At 39.8% G+C, this 24,045-nt stretch overlaps 1 protein-coding gene across 3 annotated transcripts in view; it reads right to left on the bottom strand.

Moving 5' to 3' along the window:
- Positions 1–24,045, bottom strand: part of GRB14 (growth factor receptor bound protein 14) — a 121,148-nt gene that overhangs the window by 27,618 nt on the left and 69,485 nt on the right. For all 3 annotated transcript variants that reach the window (XM_023623038.2, XM_023623040.2, XM_001493621.6), the window contains one exon: positions 14,414–14,570. In XM_023623038.2, the coding sequence (XP_023478806.1) occupies positions 14,414–14,570 (157 nt within the window). The remainder of the gene's footprint in view (positions 1–14,413; positions 14,571–24,045) is intronic.

Consider the following 24,045-nt stretch of genomic DNA (forward strand, 5'->3'; position numbering starts at 1 on the left):
GAGGAGCTATCATTTAATGGTTTCAGCGTTTCACTAAGGAAAGACAAAAATGTCCTAGAGATGGACGGTGGTGATAGCTGCACAACAATATGAATGTACATAATGCCAGTGAAGTTTACCCTTAAAAAGGGATAAAATGGTAAATTTTATATTATGTACATTTTACCAAAATAAAAATAGAAAACAAAGACAAAACAAAGTCATCTTCCTCTTTCCCTCTCAAACTGCTTTTTCCTAAATTCTCCCATCTCCGTTACACCTTCTCTATATGCACTTCAATATCCTCCACTCTTGGCATCCCCAGACATCAGGGATTCTTCCTCCAAGCGTCTCTCACACAACCAACAACCCCCAACCCATTCCCACTATCGCCATTCCATTTTAGGCCCTCACCTTCTCTTAACTTATCTCCAGAATTCTAGTTCTTCCAATCCAATCGGGACACTAATATCACAGCAAACCTCATAAAATATTTGTGTCGATGTGACCCCTGCTCAAAAAGCTTGTCTACTTCCTACTTGTTATAAACCCACGTGGTCTGGCAGCTATAATATTCATTCACTCATTCATTCAACAAATATTTATCGAAGGCCTACACGTGTCAGACTTTCATCTTGGCGCTTGGAATTTTATAGTGAACAAGACAGTCAAAAATCACTGATTCTAATGGGAAGACATGAAGAATAAATAAAATGTAAATCTTCAAAGGCGGCAATAAACACTACAGAGAAAAACAGAGCAGGGAAGAGGGAGAGAGGAGGGCACAGGGGAAAGGAATTCATTTTCAACAGCTTGTGAGGGAAAGCCTCGCTGAGAAGGTAATGTTTGAACAAAGACCCAAAGGAGAAGAGGGCATGAGCCAAGAAGATATCTAGAGGAAGAACAAGAACAAAGCCCTTGAGGCAAGAGCAAGGCTGGGATGTTTGAAGTACCGCAAGGAGGTTAATGTGGCTGAAGCTGAGTGAGCAACAGGGAAAGAACTAGAAGAGGTTAGAAAAGTAGTGGTGATGAGCTGGGGGGATTGGATAGAGCCCTGCCATTCATAGTGAGGATCTGGCTTTTCCTCTAAGTTAGAGAAGTCATTTTGAACAGAGAAGTAACATAAATGGATTTATGTTTTCATTGGATCACACTGGCTGCTGGGTAGAGAACTGATTTTAAAAGGCTTAAGGGTAGAAGCAGGAAGACCATTTAGTAGAATATTGCAATTAACAAGGGATATGGCTTGAGATTAGAATAGTAGCAGCGGACGTGCAAGAGGTAGGCAGAATCTGGATCTATTCTGAAGGTAGAGCCCACAGGATTTGCTGACAAATTGGATATGGAATGAGAGAGACAGGGTAATTAAGAAAGACACTAAACTTCTTCGTCTAAGCTCTTAGAAGGACTATTTTACGACTAATGAGCTCGAGATGTAAGAGAAGCAGGTTGTGGGGAGATCCAGTGGCCACTGAGATACCGAGCAGGAAGCTGCAACTCTTTCTATCCTTACTTTTGTTGACTTCTCACCCAAACCCAGCTGGTGTTTTCAAACTTATGAAACACAGGTTCACATTACTAAACACACAGTATGTGAAGCACTATATCTATATTCTTTGCAACTACAGTGGGAGAAAATTTCAAGGCAGTGAAAAAGATGTTTGCTTGTTTGTTTTACCAACCTGTATTTCTTTGTACCCATTACCTCTCTCAACCATAAGGAAACAACGTATGTTCTGCCCTCAAGATACACTGTATAGAGCGGGGAAAAAATGACAGAGACGCATTTTGAGTTTCAAAGTAGACTTATCAGTCATTGACAAATAGAATTTCTTGGAGAGAATCATGTCTCCATTGCCTCACACAGGGATCCAGCCTCTGTCCTCTGGGAAAGGAGCTGGAGTTAAGGCGTTAGTGGAGGAAAGGGCGGAATGGAGACTGAGAGGGAGGTAGACAATAAGTGGATGATGTAGGCCCCAAGTGACCCTGTCTCCTGTCCCCTCCGAGAACCAGAACTCTTGCAGAGTGAGGAGTTGATAGTGATAAAATGCCAGATATGTTTAACGGTGGTGTGTGGCTCAAACCAGAGTGTAGCCTTGGGAGATCTGTAGGCTCATACAGAAATCCTGCATCTGGCATGGTGGAGAAGCAATGGAAGAGTGCACCCTTGAGGCAGAGGAGTTCACAGCATCCTAGGTGAGGGGAAAGAGAACTGCAGTAGTATCAAGTCCAGAAGGAAGATGGAAGGGCTAAGAGAAGACCATGAACTTAAGGGACTTTATGTTACAGTCAATAAGCTTGAGAGGAGCAAGGCTTTCCAGAACATTACAAGTTGGACAAGAGTCAGACAAATACCCCTCCTGGGACTTAAATGCCCCACCAGACTGTTGGCGGAGTTAATGTAGGTCTGAAACTTCAGGTGAGAATATTCTAAACCCGGTGTAACTCATTTATAGAACCTGAACTTATTATTTACCCCCAAGAAGACTGAGAACAATCTGTAAAGCAAACAATAGAAGATTAAAGTGTCTGCCATTAAGAAGGCAGGAGACCGAGAGTAAAAAATTAATTCAAGTTATAGAAATAAAGAAAATTATATTTCTGCAAGTCTCAATCTGAGATCTTTTTCATTACTGTATTTAATTTGAGTAATATCTTCAGTAGGCTAATGGCCCCAAAGAGATCAGGCCCTAATCTCTGGAACGTGTAAATGTTACCTTATATGGTAAAGCCTCTGCAGATGTCATTAACTTAAAGATACTGAGATGAGGATATTATCCTGGATTATCCAGGTGGGTCCCAAATCCAATCACAAGTATCCTTATAAGAGACAGACAGAAGATTTGACACAGACATAAGAGAAAAGGGCAACATGACCACAGAGGCAAGGACTAAAGTGATGCATCCACAAGCCAAAGAATGCTGGCAGCCACCAGAAGCCAGAAGAGGCAAGGAATGGATTCCCTGTAAAGCCCCCAGAAAGAGCGTGGCCCTGCCAACACCTTGATTTCAGCCCAGTGAAATTAATTTTGGACTTTTCACCTCCAGAGCTGTTAAAGATTACATTTCCATTGTTTTAAGTCTCCAGGTTTATGGTAATATGTTACAATAGTCTTAGGAAACTAATATCAAAATCTAATGAGCAAGTCGTATTTCCATTTTACAGAAAATGAACCTGAAGTTCAGAAAGGCAAACATCTGAGGATTTGAATGGCGGCCACAGGTCTGGCCCCATGTCACTCTTTCCTCTGTACGGTATAGCCTCTGCCTTCGCTCCAGTTCCCACCGCAGGAGCATCCCCTTCTCCTCTGCTGCGTCTATTTATATCCTGTTCATTCTTTCTGTGTCAGCTAAAATCTCTCTTTCACATTCCTGAGGTTTTCATGTTTCAATTGCCTGAAAATCATTTATTTTGAAATGCGTTCAATAAACACGTGCTAAGTGAAAAAACCCACGATTTTAGTGCAAGGGGAAAGAAAATAATGGACAATATTTCAAATTATATCAATCTTAATCTCAAATAAATCATTTGAATTTGGACCGCATCCAAAAAGAAAATAAAAGTGCAGAAGAACCAAGCTGCATGTGAATAGCTATGACCAATGGGTAACAAAAGAACTGGTGTAACAGAGGTGGTCACCAAACAAGTGGCGGGCTAGTCAGGGTCTCGTGGACCACACGCAAATGAAGCCCAGCACACCAATCTAGAAAGGAAAAATAAGGGATATGATATTGGCAGAACATTTCACGGAACTATAATACCAAATGTTTAAATAATGCAATTACTAACATCAGGAAAGTATTCTGGTAATCTTAAGAAGAAAAATTGCTTCAAATAAAGCTAGCAAAAAACAAGAACATGTGAGAAAGCAAAAGTCATACTTTCCCTTCCTTCAAAGAAGACTCTGGCACTATTCTATCGAACATTCAGATAACATATAAGAGGGCAAATAAACAAAGTCTAGAGGATCAAATGAAGCTGCAGGTTTTTACCTCATATACTCATCTGGTAACAAAAATAAAATTTTCTTATTTCCAGCTTTTTAAAATTGTATTACATTAAAGAATCTGTTTAAATTCATACATCCCCATCCCAATTTGGATACACTGCCAAATTCCATCCCCCAACCAAGTCTCATAATGTTAAAAGATTAATGTTACAATAATCCAAATAGCCCTAAGAGGCATAATTGATTATCAATTAATTACATCTTACAGAAAGTTCACGTTTCTTTAAAAAAGGCAGAAATCTAACTAACTACAGACTTTAACAGGGAGAAAGTTCAACATGAAAATACAAGATACCTAGATGGATTACTTTGACAGGAAATGAAAAATGCTTGAAGGGGAGGTGAAAAGGTGCTGAAGACCAGCCTTGTCTTGCCTAGGCCTGGACATAAGACACCCTCATCCAGAACTAAGAGCAGGAAGAACAAAACAAATACTCATCGGGATGGTTTCCACTTTTCTCCTGACTCTTCTTTACCCCATTCTAAAACCAAGCAGATTTTAACCATCTAAGTAATCCTGCTAGTAATTTAGAATATCTTTTTTAAATATCAAAAAGAAGTAAATCAATTCCATAACTACAGACTCTTTGCCACAATGTCCAAAAAAACCAGGGTATTAGGAGCTATTGCCCAGAACGAACTCAGATACATTTTGAGCTATCATTTGAGAAACGACCCCGGTATCATTCACATAAATTCATCAAGATTCTTTTAAAGACTTTATTTTTAAAACTTCATAAACCCATCTAAAATACTATATTAAAATATATTATTAAAACTTCACAAATATAAGTCTATTTAAAAAAACTATCTGAAGTATTTTTCAGGCATTGGAAAGTGAATTACAATGATCAAATACCACTCTTGTGTAGGTAGGAAAACAGGAGAGAAGCCCTCTTAAATCGCTTCAAAACAGCAACCAAAAGGGAGGAAAAAAAGGAAGAAAGCCTCCAAAAGAGTAAAATAAGCTTTTTAAAAACAAAAACAAAAGCTTCATATTTTTTCAATTTTATTTTTGTTTCTGATAGACAAGTGAAGCCTGATGGTAACAGAATGAGAGATTACCAAATAATGATAACTACATATAATTCTATTTTCTATTTAGTTTTCAGAAACATTTTCTTAAAAAAAGAGAGAGAAGAAAGAAGTTTCTTCTGAAACTGTTGATTTATCTTCAAAGTCTTTTAAAAAACCTCAATCTTCCCCCAGAACGGAAAGTGTTCACCTGTGACCTTCTGCCTGGATTTCTTCACTGAATCCACTGAAAGTACAGCGTGGGCTCAAATAGAAACCTGAGTCCCTACTCTTCTCATCACTTGATAAGAGAAGAAACAAAAGTGGCTTTTACCTCTAATTCGCCCAGAAAACAATTCTTTGTATACCTTTGTTACAGGAAACTCCAGGAGACAACTGGTCCTTGTACTTCTCTGTGCTGGGTAGAAACTACATACATTTTGTCAATCTTATTTTCAGATAGAAATGAACAGCCTCTGACCAAGCAAAGCAAAAACTGGAGAAGCAAAGAATAAAACAGGGCTCAATTTCTAAAAGGTTCCTTAACCTAAGAAAACTACTTAATACTGGCAAAATCCCCCAGAAAATTGCCACGGCCAGATTCAGCTCCCTCAACGTTCTAACAGGAAAATCTTGACGCTTCAGCTTGAAGGCTGTGAAGGCCTTGTGGATCATTCTTCAACAAATCGAAACAGTCCTCATGTTAACTCAGACTCAACGATCACAACTTGTATTCATAGAAAGCCTTATTTTTCCACAAAGTATTTGCATATATACTATTTCAAACCGACTGGTAATTACCTGAAGAACTTTAAAACAGCGTCCATAAACTCTAAGTTACCCAAAGTACCCTTTAAGGACTCAGAGTAAATTTCTATTTGGGCATGGCATGCAATTTCTTTGGCTTCTTTTCCAAGTCTTTTCCTTCTAGGTACTTTGCAAGCCATCCTTTGAACTGTCTGATATAAATACCTTACAGTTTAGTACACCTTAGTTCAAAAACCATTTATTTGTCGTAGGCCCGCTGGTTACAAAGATGTATACATAATCAGGGTCTCAGCTTTCACAGAATTACTGTCTAATTTTTATTACTATTAAGACAGTTGCAGAAAATGTTACAACAGCACAGAAGATGGGTACTTGGTCCAACCTGGGGCTTCAGGAAGATGTCTGAGCTAAGTCCTTAAAAATCTTTGAGAAAGTTAAAAATTTTTTTTTTCTGATTACTAAAATACTATATTTCTATTACAGAAATTTGAAAAACACAGACAGCTGACAAACACAATTCATTTTTACACCTATCAATCAAGTATATTCCCTTCTTGTCTTTTTCCCTGGGCCTATATGAGTGCATTTGTATATATTTTTGACAAAATTTGGGAAATACTGTGCATATATATGTATAAAAGCATATATATATAAACATATATATACACACATACACATATACGTTTCCTAAATTTTGTGAAAAATATATACTTATATTCAATCATTACAATATTACATTTGCCCACATCAGTCGTCAAAAAAAAGAACTCCAAAAACATGATCAAAAGCCAATAACCTTCGATCCTGTGGATGCACTCTAACTTACAACAGTCCCCTATTATTTTATACCATGAGGCTTTACTTTTCTAATTAATTGATATTGTAAATAATCCTGCTTGATCAGCCTTCTATCTACTTCTTGTTCAAATTTGCTGGTTTCCCACCCACCTATAGCGTGTACCTGTGAGGAGCATCACCTCGCAGGACACAACTCATCAATATCGGTCCTAGTACTTCCTGCACCACTCTGTTATTTTTGGGATTTGTAATTTCCTAAAGGATGTTCAAGAAGGGGTGGTGCCAGCAAGTACCCTGAGTGTCTCAAGGAACAGCTCTGAGCAGCAGAGGTCTGGGCCCAGGGGCTACGGGAGAAGCAGATGTGTCTCCCTACCTGCTCTCCGAGGGAAAGGGGGACTCTGCTTCACGAGGCTGAGCGTGGGAGCCTCCAACTGCTTTTCTCTCTCTCCTCTCCCCAGAATGTGGCACTAGGTTAGCTGTCAGTCAGTTTGGACAGATGAGAGTTTTCATCTTACTTTACTTTCATAGGTATTTTTAGAAAATGGCTAGTGGTTATACCGTACTGCCATTTTTAACTACAATTTCAAGAAAGCCTTGGAAGATGCACAGCAGCTAGGCAGGTTAAGATGGGCAAGAAAGGACTTCCTGAGAATCTTAACAGCACGAGCAAGGAAACCAAGGAGTAGAAACTGTAGGGTATGCAGGCAACTCCAGGCAGTTCTCGACTGTATAAGCTAAGAGGAGGGAGGGGCGAGATATGAGGCTGGAAATACAAGGGGTGGTCAGGTCACAGGTGCTATAAGACCTGCAGAAGACCTTGGGCCCTCATGCAAGGAGAATCAGGTCTGCATTCAGATGGATAACCTTGCTATGACCAGAGGCAAGAGAACCAGTAGCAAGGCTAATGTAATACCAGAGGAGAGAGATGATGAGGTCAGACTCAGGCTACGAGAATAGAGACAAGGAAAAATCAGCTGGACCAGGAGGCAGATTTAGTCATGAGCACTCTGCTGGTTTCATAGCCTCCGTCTCCAGCCTCAGTGTGCCACCAGGACACCATGTCTCCTCAAAGCTCAGGTCAGGGCTGTGTGAGTGTAAGTACAGATGAGAGCCCAGTGCCACGTGTCCTGAAGGCTTCGCAAGTATTTCTGCTGGTGATGACGGTGGTCACAACTCTGACCGCTGGTAGGTTCCAAACAGCACAGAAGGTACAACTACGTGTCAGCACAGACAACAGGAAAAACACTTGTGCCTCTTTTGTGAAAAAGAAAAAGAGTGAAGGAGCAGCTTCAAAGCAGGCGGCCGTGAAGGGTTTCTTCACCACCACTGTGCATTCTAGCTTAGACCAGTGGGTACAGCTGCACACATAAAAACAGTTTCATTAAAAGCCCCCAGTCATTCATTTTGCTTATTAAAGCCACTCCACAATGATATTCACAATGGAAATCTCAGCTGTCCCTAGCAATGACACTAAAATACAATTAATTCCTCCTCCTGAGGAGTTTATAGGTATGCGCTTGAGGTATTGTGTTAATTGCCACTGCTTCATATCATGGCTTCAATTAGGAATCAAAATGGGAGCAAGACAAACACAGATTCCATTAAGTTCCAGAGGACTGAAAACTCAAGTTCTTAACAATGATTATAACAGCAGAGGACTCCATCTGGGGAACTACAGTGACATCCAGTGGCTGTAAAGTAAGACACACCAGTTACAAGACTTGGGATGTTATATCATGAGAGAAGGGGAAATATCTGTTGATAGATGGATATTTTAAATTAAATATCTATAAAACTACATGTACAACTAGAACCTCATCATAACACGATCCAAAATCAGGCAAATCAGAGGTTCATGACAAAATCAGGATGTCTAGCTGCCTTTGATAATTAACTCTGCCTATTAAAACTCCCAGCAGTGTACATTAATAATTATGGGCAGAGGATATGAAATATTGATATGGTATTCAAAGTTCCAAATGTCATATTACCATTCACGTTGTGTACAAATTCAAGAACAAGTCGTTTTCAACGTGATCCTCTTGCTCAGCCAAAATAAACAGCTGCCCCTGCTATAAAGTGAACTGGGTTGGATCAGTTTGATCCCAGTAATTTCAATACCACCTTGGGAAGGAAGATTGATCTGAAAATGTTCTCTAAGCTTCAAAATTTAAATGTGTGCTTATAGCATGCATGAGGCATAGAAATGGAGAGTGAGACAGAGACAAACCAACCACAGAATCTCAAGAACACTTGTCTCACCTAGTGGGGTGTGGAGAAATCCACTCGCTTCAGTGGAAAATACACAGTCTTTAGAATTTTCCGGCACCTATATTTGTGCAATGTTTGATTCTGGGCAAAGTATTTCATCACTGAGTCTTTGTATTCTTGTATGTAAAATGGAGATTTAAAAAACATACTCTGTAGGGTTGCTATGAGACTAAGTAATGAGTGCATCTATCAGGTTAATGTAAAACCTTTCTGTGCCTTGCACATATAAGACACACATTAATAGTAGCTATCACACATATGCAATATCAAAAATACTAATCAGATAGAAGTTTCCTTTGCCACAGAAAATGTCACTCTGAAAACAGACTTTAGATTCCATAAACCTACCACATTTTGAATGTCAAGTGCTCCTCCTTCTGACTTTAGGAATTTGTGGTGTGCTTTAATGGATCAGAAGCAACAGGAATAGCACATCTATTAACTAACAATAGATAGAATGTTTCTAAAAGAATGTCTCTAAAACTTTCCTAAGCTTATTTTGGTGATTAACATGAACTAAAGTGCAGAAAACCCTCAACTCTCTCTCATTTATCCCCTAAATCAAAATGTTCTCCCTATAAGGCTTCAGATCTCACAAACACAAAACCCTCTAAATGTGCAGACTGTAACATGAAAATGGCACAATGGGGCAGGCACAACTAGCAGAAGCGACAGCTGAGCAAGGATCAATCCAGGAAGCCACAGGTAATTTGATGCAAAGGCAAAACAAAGTTGCTGAGCCTCCAAAAGGTCAAAACTTGAATTCTGGCCTTCTTAGCAGTAATTTTTTCTTTTTGGTGAGGAAGATTAGCCCTGAGCTAACATCTGTTGCCAACCTTCCTCTTTTTTTGCTTGAGGAAGATTGTCCACCTGTGCCAATCCTCCTCCATTTTTTGTATGTGGGATGCCGTCACAGCACGGCTCAACAAGCGGTGTATAGGTCCGTGCCTGGGATCCGAACGTGTGAACCCCAGGCTGCTGAAGAAGAGTGTGAGAACTGAACCACTACGCCACCAGGCCGGCCCCCTGAGCAGTAGATTTTTAAAACTAAATCAGATCATATTGCTCTCCAACTCAAACACCTCCAGTTACTTTTTCTCTCACTCAGTGTAAAAGTCAAGCCCCTCCAGCCTCCAAGACCCTACGTGAGCTGGCTCTGCGGTAACTCTAGAAAGTCCTCTCCCTCTGCTTCCCCCCTTACTGACTCCGCTCCAGAAATGCTGGCCTCTTGGCTGCTTCCTGAACACAAGCACATTGCCACGATGGGGCCTTTCCACTTGCTATTCCCTCTGTCCAGAACAATCTTCTTCCACGTAACTGCAAAGCCTTCTCCTGTCTGCTTCAAGTCTCTGCACAAACATCATGCTGTCAGGGATGCCTTCCCCGATCTTTCTATTGAATGTGCATCTCCCACCCCCGCCAGCATCCCTCGTCCCTGCCTGCCTTTTCTCCCCGGAGTTTCTCATCACCTAAGGGATTACAAATTTTAGTCACGTGTCTCTCACCTTTCTCTTCCCACGAGAAGGCACACTCACAAGGGCAGTGTTTTTGTCTACTATGCTCATCCTCTACCACCAGGATCTACACACAAAACAGACTTGCTACAGAATAGTCACCAAATATTTGCTAAACTGTCTGAGGAAGGCAACAAGGAAAGGAAGGGAGAGTTCCCAATTTTTATGGAATCTGTAAAGTGCAAAGAAAGAAATTAACATATTCAGGATGTATTTTTAAGGGCACACATATAAAAAGGGATGGCAGTCTACAAAAATGAAGACGTAGTAGAATTAGACATTATGTTAAAATAGAGAAACTAATAAAAGTTATCTCAGTATTGTGAAATTATGGGTAATATTGTTTGCTTGACATCTTCATTTCTCAGTTATTTACACTGAGATGAATTATTTTGGTATTAAAAATATTTTTTAAAATAATAGATACCACCTCCTCCCTTTTAGAATTCTGTTCACTGATAACTCATCATTTTGATCAAAGAAAGGTCAAGAACATCTCCTGAACAATATACAGAGCTCACTAGCTGGTCACCAAAGTTTTGGCAAATAGTTTGTCCCTCAGCTCTTTATATCAATAGCACTAGCAGACGACATGCTGCTGAAGGTGTCCGCGGTCCATTCTGCTGACAGAGGGCATCTGCAACTGCATATCACATTTAAGGGGGGAAAAAACCCCAATCTAGTTCTTCTCATTCATTGTAATATGCAAATGGAAAAAATGTTACTTAGTACCACTATTAGATTGAATAGATATTGCAAGAGTATTTATAAGCTACACACACAAACAAAATTCAAAAACATCAGTTTTATATTTGATGCTGAGGAAGAGCACAGCACCTCAACAGTAGTTACTCTCTTGTTATATTGTTAGATAAAGAAATGGAAGAAAAAAAAAGATAAAGAAAACTGTTCCTCAAGAGCTCATCCGGATAGTCATTAGCTATCATCATCTAACGTTTTGTTTCTGTCTATCCTTATAGAAATAAAGAAGCATATAAATAAAAATTTGGAAAAAGGAAAAAAAATGGAAGCTGATTAATCTAACACACATTAGATTTTGGGTAGCATTAACATCTGTAATTTTTCTGCTACTTAAAGGTACAATCTGAGTGAAAACAAAAAGAAAAAAAACACAAGAAAGCTCTGAAACTAAATTTCTTTCTCAGAAGTTTTGGTTCACTGCATGGTTGATAAAGCCAACAGACAATATTCCCACATCTTTGATTTTATTTCAGCAGTTTCTAGAAAATATAGTAATGGAGAAATATTCTTCTATTTCTATTTCATGGCTAAAAGTTTAAATTTAGTGTGTTGCTCAAATTAATTCTCAATGTTCCATTTTAAGCCTCTATATTAAAAGACTTGTGCATTTTATTCCTTAGTATAACTTGCAGGATCTCAGAGAACACTGCTGCTTGATTTACAGGGTATATTCTTTATCACTGAACTTCAAGCTATTTGTTAGGAATAAACAATAGTGCCTATAACAAAAAAAATAAAACTTTTAAAGTCTCAAAAATAAAAATCTGAGTATAAAATACTGTAATTATATATTAATTAACAGCTATACTCCTACAAGCATAAGTAAACGAAATCATTTGGAACATGGAGCTATCTCTTGAGAGTTAACATCATACTTTTAGGAGATTAATGATCATGAATACAAGTTAAATTAGTCACAAATGGCAATGAAGAAGACGTATGTCGAAGTTTTTCTGCTCCAGGAAGGTGAGACAGCAAGCTGCACTGGCCAGTACAACATACCTTCAGAATTCAGGGTTTTTGGCAGGTATATGCTCAGCTGTCAAGATCAGCTGGCAATTGTAGCTCGTCAACTATCTGCTGGGGGGAGGGGGACGTAGGCTGGGGTTCAGAATCGCTGTGGACACTATCAAACTACACAAGCTTCTTTTCCACAGGCTTCACTCTGTCCTCTGAGGTTCTGACATATCCTAGGATGGTAGTCTTCAAATTGGAAATACACAAACATTTTCTGAAGGGTCCAGGGGATTTAGGGAGTTTTACATGAACCACTTTCCATAATCTTTTAAAAACAAATCTTCCTAAGAACATACCTTTTCTGCCAACGTCATCTTTATTTCATTTCATAAGACAAAGACAGATCTCTCATCTGAACTGAACCTTACTTTGGTATATTGCTCTGGGGGGTAAACTCTCTATGCATCAAAGAGAAAATTTTATATCTTGTAGTTGGCTATGCAAGAAGGCGAATGACTCTTATGACTAGGTATAAAATTCTCAATTCTTTAAACAAAGTGAGAGAACTAATTAAGCTATCACTGATAAAGTATTTAAAGTAATTTTGATGATGTATCACTAAAAGTTTTTTTTTTTTTAAAGATTGGCACCTGAGCTAACAAATGTTGCCAACCATTTTTTTTTTTCCTGCTTTATCTCCCCAAATCCCCCCTGTACATAGTTGTATATCTTAGTTCTGGGTCCCTCTAGTTGTGGCATGTGGGACGCTGCCTCAGTGTGGCCTGATGAGCAGTACCATGTCCACGCCCAGGATCTGAACCGGCAAAACCCTGGGCTGCCGCAGCAGAGCGCACGCACTTAACCACTGGGCCACGGGGCAGTCCCCAAAAGTTTTTTTTAACATATAATGCAAAGGAGTTTGTGGTAGGCAAAATAATAGCCCCCCAAATGATATCTACACCTTAACCCCTGGAACCTGTGAATGTTACCTTATACGGCAAAAAAAAAAAGACTTGGCAGATATGGTTGAGGATCCTAAAATGAGGATAATATCCTGGCTTATCTGGGTGTGCCCTCAAGGCTACTATTCTAGGAGAGAGGCAGAAGGAGACTTGACACAGACAGAAGGGGAGAACGCCATGAGACCACATAGGCAGAGATTAGAGAGATGCAGCCATTAGCCAAGGAATGCTAGAAGCCACCAGAAGCTGGAAGAGGCAAGGAATGGATTCTCTCGTAGAGCCTGCAGAGGCAGCACATTCCTGGTGAAACCTTGATTTCAACCCAGTGATACTGATTTCAGACTTCTGGCCTCCAGAACTGTGAGAGAATAAGTTGTTTTAAGCCACCGAGTGTGAAGTAATTTGTCACAGCGCCCACAAGAAGCTAATACAGAATTCAAAGAATCGAATGGCATTGCCACAAAAAACACCTTCCTTTCTCATCCACTTACTACAGGAACATGTTTTGAACACTAATATCTGTAAAAATAAGAAAAGGGGAGATAAATTTGTTGCCAAATCCTGTCTCACTCTAGCAGAAGACAGAAAACTCTTTATAAACTTATTAAAACATTTGGCAAAAAGGCCCTCTACAGTTCACAATACAGAGATGCATTTCCAATTTAAAAGTTTTTTTGAAAGGTTACTCTTTATGTTTGTAATTTAAAAATGGGAAGGAGTTACCTAAAGTCATGTGCCACATAACAACATTTTGGTCGATGACAGACCAAATATGTGATGGTGGTCCCACAAGATTAGTACCATAGAGCCTAACTGTGTAGTAGGCTAGACCCTCTAGGTTTGTGTAAGGACACTCTATGACGTTTGCACAAACAATGAAATTGCCTAACGACACATTTCTCAGAATGTACCCCTGTCATGAAGCAATGCATGACTGTATTTCTTCAAGAAAACTCTCGGGTGTACACTCCCATAAAGAGATTCACCACTGTGGATACTCTCCACGTCTGCACTACAATCCATTCAAAAAACAGCTAACAGCTTATTTCATTAACTTCTCAAAAAATGTTCATTGGGCTACTAAGGATTATCATGAATTTTACCTTTCCATCAATTTGGATTCTATGTTTTAGCTCCCAAATTCCCATACATCATTTAAACAAAGAGGGATGGTACATGTGTAATATTTCTGTCCTTATTTCCATTTTGTGCTACGTTCTTTGCCTCTCAACCACCAACACCAAAAATAAAAATAGTAAAGAAAAGGACTATTCATAAATCTCTTCTATTTTTGTACACCTGAAGAAAATCTTTGCCATACAATCAAAACTATAAGGAACAGAAAAGCAAGGATGTGACTATAATTCTTTATCCTTACCTAGACCTATGTGAGGCAGATGTTCAAATAGGGTCCAGCTGTGGTCATCAATGTAATGATTCTTCAGGATTAACAGCTGGCAAACATCTCGGGCAGTTATGTCACTGGGTACCTCTAAAGCCCTGCTGGTTTCATCTTCACTGTATACTTTAATTACCTGTATAGGTAAAAATAAGAAAAGAAGCTAAAACATTCTATTAAAGATATCATTCTAATAAGTCATCAAAGTTATTGGTTAAGCTGGTTACAAACCCCTTATACAGTTTCTTGTTCATCTAATTTTCTTATACATTGAGTGAACGTTGCCTATCCAAGACTTGACTGTAACAAGTCAAAATCACTTTGTCCAACAACTTAAACTCTCTCCTCTTCAGCGTCTAAACGAGAGGCCATTCAATCACCATTCAGTGCCATTTCCCCACCTCTCTGGTATAGTAAGAATCTATGTATCACTTATCAATATTTTAAATTTTCCATTCCATATTTAAGTCCTTTAAATAATCCAGGTAACACAGGTGATTTATTCCCAGATATATACAAGTAGTAAAAGCAGTAAACAGAATCAGACTTTGTGAAAAGACTTCTCTATTTCAGGTAATAGAAATTTTGGCAAAAACTGGCTAGAAGTTCACCAAATACCTTTCCTTTTCTCTTTTGCAATTAAGTTGTGTCCATGGGATTGAGTTTTAGTCAATGGAATGTGAGCACATGCGGTGTTAGACTTTCAGGCCCAACCCATGAAAATCTCCCACATGTTGTCCCCCGTTCTCTTACACCACCCTCCCACTGCATGGAAGTGACTAGGAGGACCCACAGGAGGGTAAAGCTGTGGGACAGAAGGAGGCTTTGTCCCTGAATGACCACAGGGAAGGTGCCCAATTAGGAAGGTCCATATGGAACTTTGACATGAGCAAGAAATAAACTTTTATGGTGCTAACTCACTGTGAATTTGTATTTATCTATTACAGTAGCTAATGTTACCCTAAATTATATAGAACTAGGGGGAGTTTCATACAACACTCCCTTCAACATTTGCCAAGCTGTGCTATATGCTAGAATTTCCACTATTAATTATGGTATGTTGTATATTAATTATAAGAAGGTAAATACCTATGACAACAGTGGACTAAGATCAACACAAAAGTAAGAAATGGTAAGAAAATGCAACATAATACACCTGTTACAAAAATAGAAACATTTCAACGTTGTTAGTAATTCAAACAAATGCAAATTAAAACAATGTATCAATTCTGCCCTCTCAATAAGTTTTTTAAATCATACTTCATGACAGTGCAACGAAACAGTTGCTCTCTTACAATGACAGGAGTGATATAAATTGGTAAAACTATTTTGTATACCTATTAGAAAGTATTTATCAAAACATTAGAAGGTCCATTCCTTTGACTCAGTAATTTCAGTTAGGCAAACTATCTCAATAAATCTGTCCTAAATGTAGAAAATGGCTTCAGGCCTAGACACATACAGCAAAGCACTATGTATAATTCTAATATTACAGACCTAATACTCGGCAATAAAAGAATAGTAAACTACCATACTTTCACAGAATGGAATATTATATGGTGCTTAAAAATGTGATTCAAGGAAATGATATAAGAATTTTAAAAAATTCTTAATTAAATAAAATCATGACACCTAAGTATATGCTACATGGTAAAGTACAAACTTACTTGTTGGACTGGCTCCCAGCCCCCTACCCCTCTTCTGCTAACAGTATTCTGGTTGCCTTGCAGAGCACCACTCCCTCCCTCACCAACAGTTTTTGTGATTCTGGCAGCTCCATCTGCAGCTCAGTGATAGTGTGTTGGAGCTGCTGGAATTGGCTTATAAGAGCTGGTCGTTAAATATTCAGGAATTTGCAAGCCAAGCATCTTGAAATTAGCCATGGTGGGAGTACATACACCAAAGAAATTTGCAAATGCTACAAATAAGGCCTTTTTAAAAACAAAATTGTTTTTAGGGCCCAACCCCATGGCTAATAGTTCTGCACACTCTGCTTAGGTAGCCTGGGTTCACAGGATTGGATCCAAGGCAAGAACCTACTCCGCTCACTGGCCATAATGTGGAGGCATCCCACATACAAAAAAAATAGAGGAGGAGTGACACAGATGTTAGCTCAGGGTGAATCTTCCTCAGAAAAAAAAAGAAATTATTTTTAGAGCCAGTTTACCAGCATACCACTGTCTCAGTTCCAGAGAGATGTTATCCAAATTTATCGATCAGCACCCAGAATGCCCCTGGCAACTGCGATTATCTCAGAGAAGGGCACATGACCTACTCAGAGCCAGTCAGAGCCAATCTGGATATCTGCTCACATAACAAAAAAGCGGGCCCTCTTTTCTCCTGGGCAGATGTAGAGTGAAGCAGGTACTGTTCACAAAGAGAAAGACTGTGGGAAATGGAGACTACAAGGAGTAAGCCATACCAAGAGATGGAAAGAGTCCTGAGAATATCGTTGAGCCCCTGGATCAATGAGCACTTGAATTCTCGGTGTTTTTGTCGTATGTGTGCTATGAGGCAGTAAGCTGTTAGTGGTAACAGCCACCTACTTAGCTCCCTTGTTGTAGCCATGGACCTCTTCCATCTCACTCTCCATAGTGCTAGCAAAAGAAACTTTCTAACAGCCAAACCAATCGGGTTGCTCTGCTACTAAAATTCTTCAGGGGCTCCTTGTTGTCCTAACTCAAGCAGCTCATTGTGTTTATTAAGACCCCATACAAGGGGCAAGTCCTTTGCTAAGTGCTTTAATATAAGGCCGTCAGAGACAGAGATGGTTGTTGCCCTTAGAGAGCTTAAAGTCTAGTGTGAAAAGCAGTATTAAAAAAAGAGTAATTACAAAGTAGGGCATAAAAATGCAGATGTTACTAAATCATAAAATGGGGGTTAGGCAAGCCCAAAAGATATCCACGAAAAAGTGCTATTTAAGCCAAGACCTGAAGGAGGAGTAGGCAACAGCTAGGCAAAGAGACAGTAAGAGCATTTCAGGCTAAGAAAACAGAGGCTGTGCAAAGTCCCTGGGGCAGAAAGGAGCTTGGCAGGTTCTAAGGATTGAGAGGAGTCAGGGATGGCAGGAGCAGCAGACAGGGAAACTGTGGGGAAGCATGATGGTAAGCGAAAGGGATGAAAGGTCCTAAGTTCAGAGTTCACTTGAGAATCACCAAGCTTACATATAGTAAACAAACACAGGGACTTGGATACGTCTGACAAGGGAGAAAAGGAAGAAGAAAGGAAAAAGAGAATCTAGGACTGAACCCTGAGAAATTCCAATATTTAATGGTGAGTTAGAGGCAAGAAAACCTGCCTCTGGAACAGGTCACTGTGACCCTAGTGGAACATGAGGAACACTTGTAATCCACTCCTTCACAGCTGCACACGAGGCATCCCCTAGTTGGAATCGATGCTCTGACCACCACTAACACGCTTTATTTGGCAACTTCCTACTTATCACCTGGCCCCAGTTTCCATGACACTTTCTCCAGAAAGTCTTCCCTGACTGCCCACGGCTTTGTCATGTGCCCCTCTTACATGCTCTTATTTTGTAATTTTCTGTTTGCAGGTTGTCTTCTTCCTCAACTGTGCTAGTAAGCACCTTTAAGGAAAATCTCTGCTTTTTCACCATTTGACATGGTATCCCGGGGACCCAGCCCACCGCAGTGTATGGCTTAATAAAGATCTTTGGAACGAATGAACTTTGTACCCCTGCAAAGCCTATCCAAGGGCTGTGCACATATTAGGTACTCAATATACATTTGTAAACGTTAATTTAAAAATATTTTCTGTCACAAAGTGTATGATTAAAATTTAATGCTCAGGAAATTAAAATTCTTCTTAGTGAGCAACAGATATACAAGTTTTCTGCTAAGTAATCCTAGATAAGGATTGATTCAACATTGCTGTTAATGGGCAGGGCTGAGTTGTGAAGTCATGGAGGCAGCTACAAAGTCCTATGAAAATAGACTGCCAAAATCAGATGCAATTGTCTGTGTTTTCACTTCAATTCATTTATTTTTTGGTTAATACATGCAGTTCAGTAAGATCCCAAAATCTGTTTGGAATCTCAGTGTTTCCCGTGTTTGGCTCCAGGTAAACGATCACTCTCAAGCGGGTGCCTTCAGCACTGTGCCTGTGCTCGACCACTGGAAGGATGCTCAGGGACACCGTTCACCAGGTATCCACGCTGCCGTGGTCAACACCAACTAGACCACGCACTGCTGGGTGCTCCTGCCAAAAGCAACACGAAGGCAACCACTCCTGAGAGGCCCAGGGGATCTGACCCTGGGGCTGCTCCCTCCTGTGGAGCAATGAAGAGCTGCAGTTTCGGTTCCCTCCAGGCCGCTGCAGATTCCACGCCAGGAAATGGGGGGACCTGGTGGTGACCTGGCGGCTGCTGGAAAAGCTCCCTGTGCTTCCAGACCACCGCAGGCTGTTTTACAGAAAACTCCCCTCACCTGCGGTCACACGAGCAGGCTCTCATTTTTCACGCTTTTTTACGTATCTCTGAGGAGCTAAGAAAATGAAAAACTGGAGATGTTCTGGAGCTTAAGCCAAATTCAAAAAGAGAGCAAGAAGAAAACAAGAGGAAAAGTTGGGGAAAATGAGAAACGTATCTAACCAATCAGGAAATGCCAATATTTTCTTCAGACTATGTCGCTGCAAATCTGAAAGAAACAAGTTGCCAAGAATCAAGATACCTAAATTTAGAAGGGTTAAGCCCACTTAAATTTCTGGAAAACGTGCATGGACTCTCTTTTAAAATAAATAACACCTGCTGAGAGAAAAACTTAATACTCTCGTTGGAGCTCCATTTCAAACTTGTTTTTCTTAAGTCCAATTTAATGCTGACATTTGTCCAAAATACACATTCATCTATGAATGAAAAATTATATTCTGGTTGATATTCCACAGCAGCAAAGCCCTGTCATCTTTTACATCTATTCAGTAATTGTGAAAAATTCCTTCACCACCAATGGGATACCTTCATTAAAAAGTCTCATTTTATTTCTATTTATTTCTCCTTAAATTATATGAAAAGGGAAAGATAATTGAGTCTTAATTCTCTAGGAGAGTTGACTATGCCTCTTGCCAAAGTATTACTACACTAAACCTTCCTATTTAAGAAATCAAGTCATTAGAAAAGGTACATGACTACCATGGATTAAAACTATGTTAAAAACTTTTGGGAGCATGTAAAAATGAAAGAGCAGAGTTGTTCTTAAAAATCATTAAAGCAAAATACTGGTATCCTATTTCCTCTACATACTGAGAGGTAAAAAAGAGATTTGAAGATCAAATAATCATGCTATTTAATAAAGGGATATTAAACATTTCCAGTTCAGTGGCCCAAATTCCCAGCTTGCTTTATAAAGTAAAAAACAGAGTGAGAAGAATATTATTCCTATCAATTGATCTACAAGAACATCTAAAATTGTATGCCAGCAGGAAGAACTCCTACACAGACTCTACAGGAGAACAGGAACTTTCTTTGTTTCATCAGTGCACAGACACTCGACTAGCAAGAGAGACACGCACTGATAAGGTCTGTCTACAACAGCCCGCCAGCATAAACAGAGAGAGCCCAAGGACGGCCCACAGTGTACAAACAGGCTGTGTTTAGGAAGCCTTCAATGTCACAGCAATCTTGACAATTAGAGCAACCTTGGCCTTTGGAGTGGAGCTTCAAAAACTGCTCTGGGAGCATGACACTTCTGGCAATGACAATCTAACACAGAGAGAGAGGAGCCCCTGCCGGGGATATGCTGGAATATGCGTGGCCCAGACCTCTGTTTTGGCTGCCACCCTTATCCATGCGGTTTATACACGTTATACCTCAACTTCCCTGAACTGCCCTCCATAAAAAGTAAGTGTACGCAAGAGATTAAAAATTAACAACCCATTTTTAAAGCAGTAGACACAACAATGTTCCAATACCTAGAGACAACAAGAAATGGTTAACTTTTCAGAAAAACGCTTGAGGCCCCTAAAGCCTTGAGACTAAAAGAGACAAAATATTGAAAATATCAGACAAAGGCCATTTCTGAAAAAATAAACAAACAAAATAAAGAGATCAAATTTGAAAGCCAATTCAATATGTATCACCCTGCCGCCAAAGCACGCATCGTATTCCTCTGCCACGATCCCTGGAAATTCTAAGAGATTCTGCAGAAGGCCTTAGGAAAGAACGGGCTGGGGCTGAACAGCCAGGCCTCCTCCTCCCGGCGGACCCTAGGAACAGGATGGCCCGGTACAGCCAGGTCCTTTTCCAACCTGGTTCAGCCAAGGATACGTGAAACAAATTCGGAGTTGTCACCTGGTCATTTGGCAACGCCACAGAGCAGAAAGGGGGCATCGGACCCCTTGGTAAGTAAGTAGCTACTCAACAGCTTCCCTCCACTTATCTCTTGTTTCTTCTAGAAGAGGGATAATCACTCAGCAGGTAAAAAGCAGAGCACAGATAAATATATGAGCAGGAATCCTCAGGATGAAGTGAGGGAAATTAAAAATAATAAGAAGAAAGAAAGAAGGCAGGAAAGAGGAGGGAAAAGATCACTGAGGCATGGTTACCTTCTCTTTTTTTCTGCTTCTTCTCCCCAAAGCCCCCCAGTACATAGTTGTATATTTCAGTTGTGGGTCCTTCCAGTTGTGGCATGTGAGATGCCACCTCAGCATGGCCTGATGAGCAATGCCATGTCTGCCCCAGGATCCAAACCAGGGAAACCCTGGGCCACCAAAGGCGAGTGCGCGAACTTAACCACTTGGCCACGGGGCCAGCCCCTGCATGGTTACCTTCTATGCCAAAGTTTCTATTTTAAGAAAATTGAATTTTTCAATTAACTACATTTAAATACACATTTAATATGTAATTCTTATCAATTAAATAACTAATTCTTAATATTTCATTTAAATTAATTTAAATGCCATAATTAAATACCAGGATCTCACCATGATGTAACATACATAAGTTTTATTATTTTTTAATTTTGTAAGCTTATAAACAGAAATTTATTGCCCGTAGTTCCGGAGGGTGGGAAGTCCAAGGTCAAGGTGCCAGCATGGGTGCATTCTGGGGAGCCCTCCTTCCTGGTTCACAGCTAGCACCTTCTTGCCATGTCCTCACTGGGAGGAAAGGGCAAGGGAGCTCTCTGGCGCCTCTTTTTTTATTTTAGTAGTTACTCAAGTTTTTAATACAAATATTTAAATTTACATTCTTCTATCAAGTCTAAATTTAATCAGCAGCACTATTTCCTCCATCAAGAAATCAGGATCACAGCATGGTTCTACTTCCTTCGTGTCCCCCTCACAACGTCCCATGCTGCAATGATCTGGGATTTTAATCTCATTCACTTCTTCATTCACTCATCACATCTTCCTTTCATTCAGCCCAAACTCACTGAACATCTAGTAAGTTTCAAATTTTTTTAGCAATTAAAAATGATCTACACCTTGTTCTATATCATGTCAGGAGTATGTGCGACACGGGTGTACCCATTTATCAAAATTGTAGAGCTAATATTTATACATCTCAATAGAGAGACAAACAGACAACGGCCAGGCCATAGATAAAAACAGAACTCTGACCCACAACCTGCAGCCACCTACCACAGCCAGTCCAGGAGGCCAGCCTGACAGAAGTCAGACTCGCAAGAAGCCAGATTGCTATCTCTAGTGACAGTCCAGGAAGGTAAACAATAACTTCTGGAACAACTGGCCCCAAATGGCCAGGCCTTGATTAATAACTGACGGCTAGGTCTCCACTTAAAGTATATAGGAATACTTAAAGTATATAACTCTTCAACAGAAAAATAAACTCATTTACTTATTATATCTATCAATTATATATATTAACATACAATTAATAGAAAATAAGCAATAAGGCCCATAGAAATTTGCTATGTCTCAAAGTAAAGCTTATTTTCAGCTCTTTAAAAGTTTATATTTCATATACAGTAGGATTATAAAGCCATCTTTTAATGTTTCAGATTTTTTTCTTTATTATTTTTAACAGATAGGCAATGTACCTAAATCATGTGAAATATTTTTATATCGAGGTCAGAGCAGCCCTGGACTTTTACATTCTTCTAAAAAGGAATGCAGTGTCCTAAGATAAGAGGAGACAGTCTGAGATACTTTGAATTAAGCAATTCAAAGAGTTCCCTTGAAGGGAATGGGACATAATATATTCATTATAATATATTCATTATTACTTATTCCAAATCTCTAACAAAATGTTATATTTTAAAAACAAAGACTGTTCCAGAAAATCCTAACAGCTCAAGAAAAGCTGTCACTTCCTTACTGCCATCCCATATTAATTTTCTAGCTGTCAAATATTTATTAAAAAATAAAATAGTACATAGTTTAGAGAAACCAGGTAGCAGGGAGTCTTAAATTCTCTCCATTGAGAGAGATATTGAACAACACATTTTACCTGAGCATGAGCAGTATGTGTTTAATTAGTTCTAAGATATTACTCAAACAATATCAGAATTACAGGAACTGACTGACCAAACACATCTATTCCATATCCCTGTGGCCCCTTTCAACTTTATTCCCTAAAATCCCTTTCCTAGTCTCTAAATCTGACCATAGTTGGTTTTTTTCCCTCAGTTTCTTGAAATAGCCAACCTCCTTTCAGACACAGGGCCTTTGCACATACTGTTTCTGCTGCCTAGAACACTTGTCTGCCCACTTTATACACCCAACCCTCAGATAAAACATTATTTCTGTGGGGAAGCTTTTGATGACCCTCCCAAGTTTAGGTCCAGGCCCTCTCTTCCATGTATGCATGTGTACAACTATGTAATTACTATCCATCAGCCTTCACCACTCAGAATGCCACATGACAGCAGGGATGATGTCAATGCTTGCTTCCTGTTATATTGCCAGCAGTTAGAACAATGCCTGGCATGTAGTGAACCATGAAACATAGTGATGAATGAAACCATCCTATATAGTCCTGGAGGAGATAGGATAAAGCCTGGATAAAGAGATGAATTCAGAGTTAAAGGACCTGTACTACCAGGGATCCACAGATCTTCCAGGAGTTCTGGGTATGAAGTCAAATGGCAACAATGGGGTTTTGTGATGTATTAATTTGTTTCCCATCCAGCTTCTGGCCAAAGAGGCCCAGTACGGACTCACTACCGGAAATGCTCCAGACTTGGCATGGCAGGCGGTTTAGCACTGCCACACCTGACAGCTTGGATCAGTGACACTGCCGAATCATGCCACGTCTAGGCTTCCAACCAAGAATGGAAAGACAGTCTGCAGGCAAAGGAGGCCCGGAAAGTCTCCTTGAAGCCCCTCTACTCTAGTCTATCCTCCTATTCTGTTCTTGACCCTTGCTGCTTTCCTTCTCAGGCCAAGAGCCCTGCAGACTGCTCCTTCCTTGGCTTCCTTTCTCCCTAGAGGGTAGAAAGACAGACCCTAACTCAAGTCGGGGTTCGATTTTACGAAGCGAGAAACTGGAAGCCCTGGAAACAATGTGCTCTGTTATGTGGTAGGAAAAAAAAGCAAAAAAAAAAAAAGCTCCGATTTCCTTACAAAAGAAGGCAAACATTAAAAACTAAGTCTAAAAATATCCTAAATCATGCACACGCACATATCCATATGTATAT

Source organism: Equus caballus, chromosome 18, assembly GCF_041296265.1.
Source record: "Equus caballus isolate H_3958 breed thoroughbred chromosome 18, TB-T2T, whole genome shotgun sequence".
Lineage (NCBI taxonomy): Eukaryota > Metazoa > Chordata > Mammalia > Perissodactyla > Equidae > Equus > Equus caballus.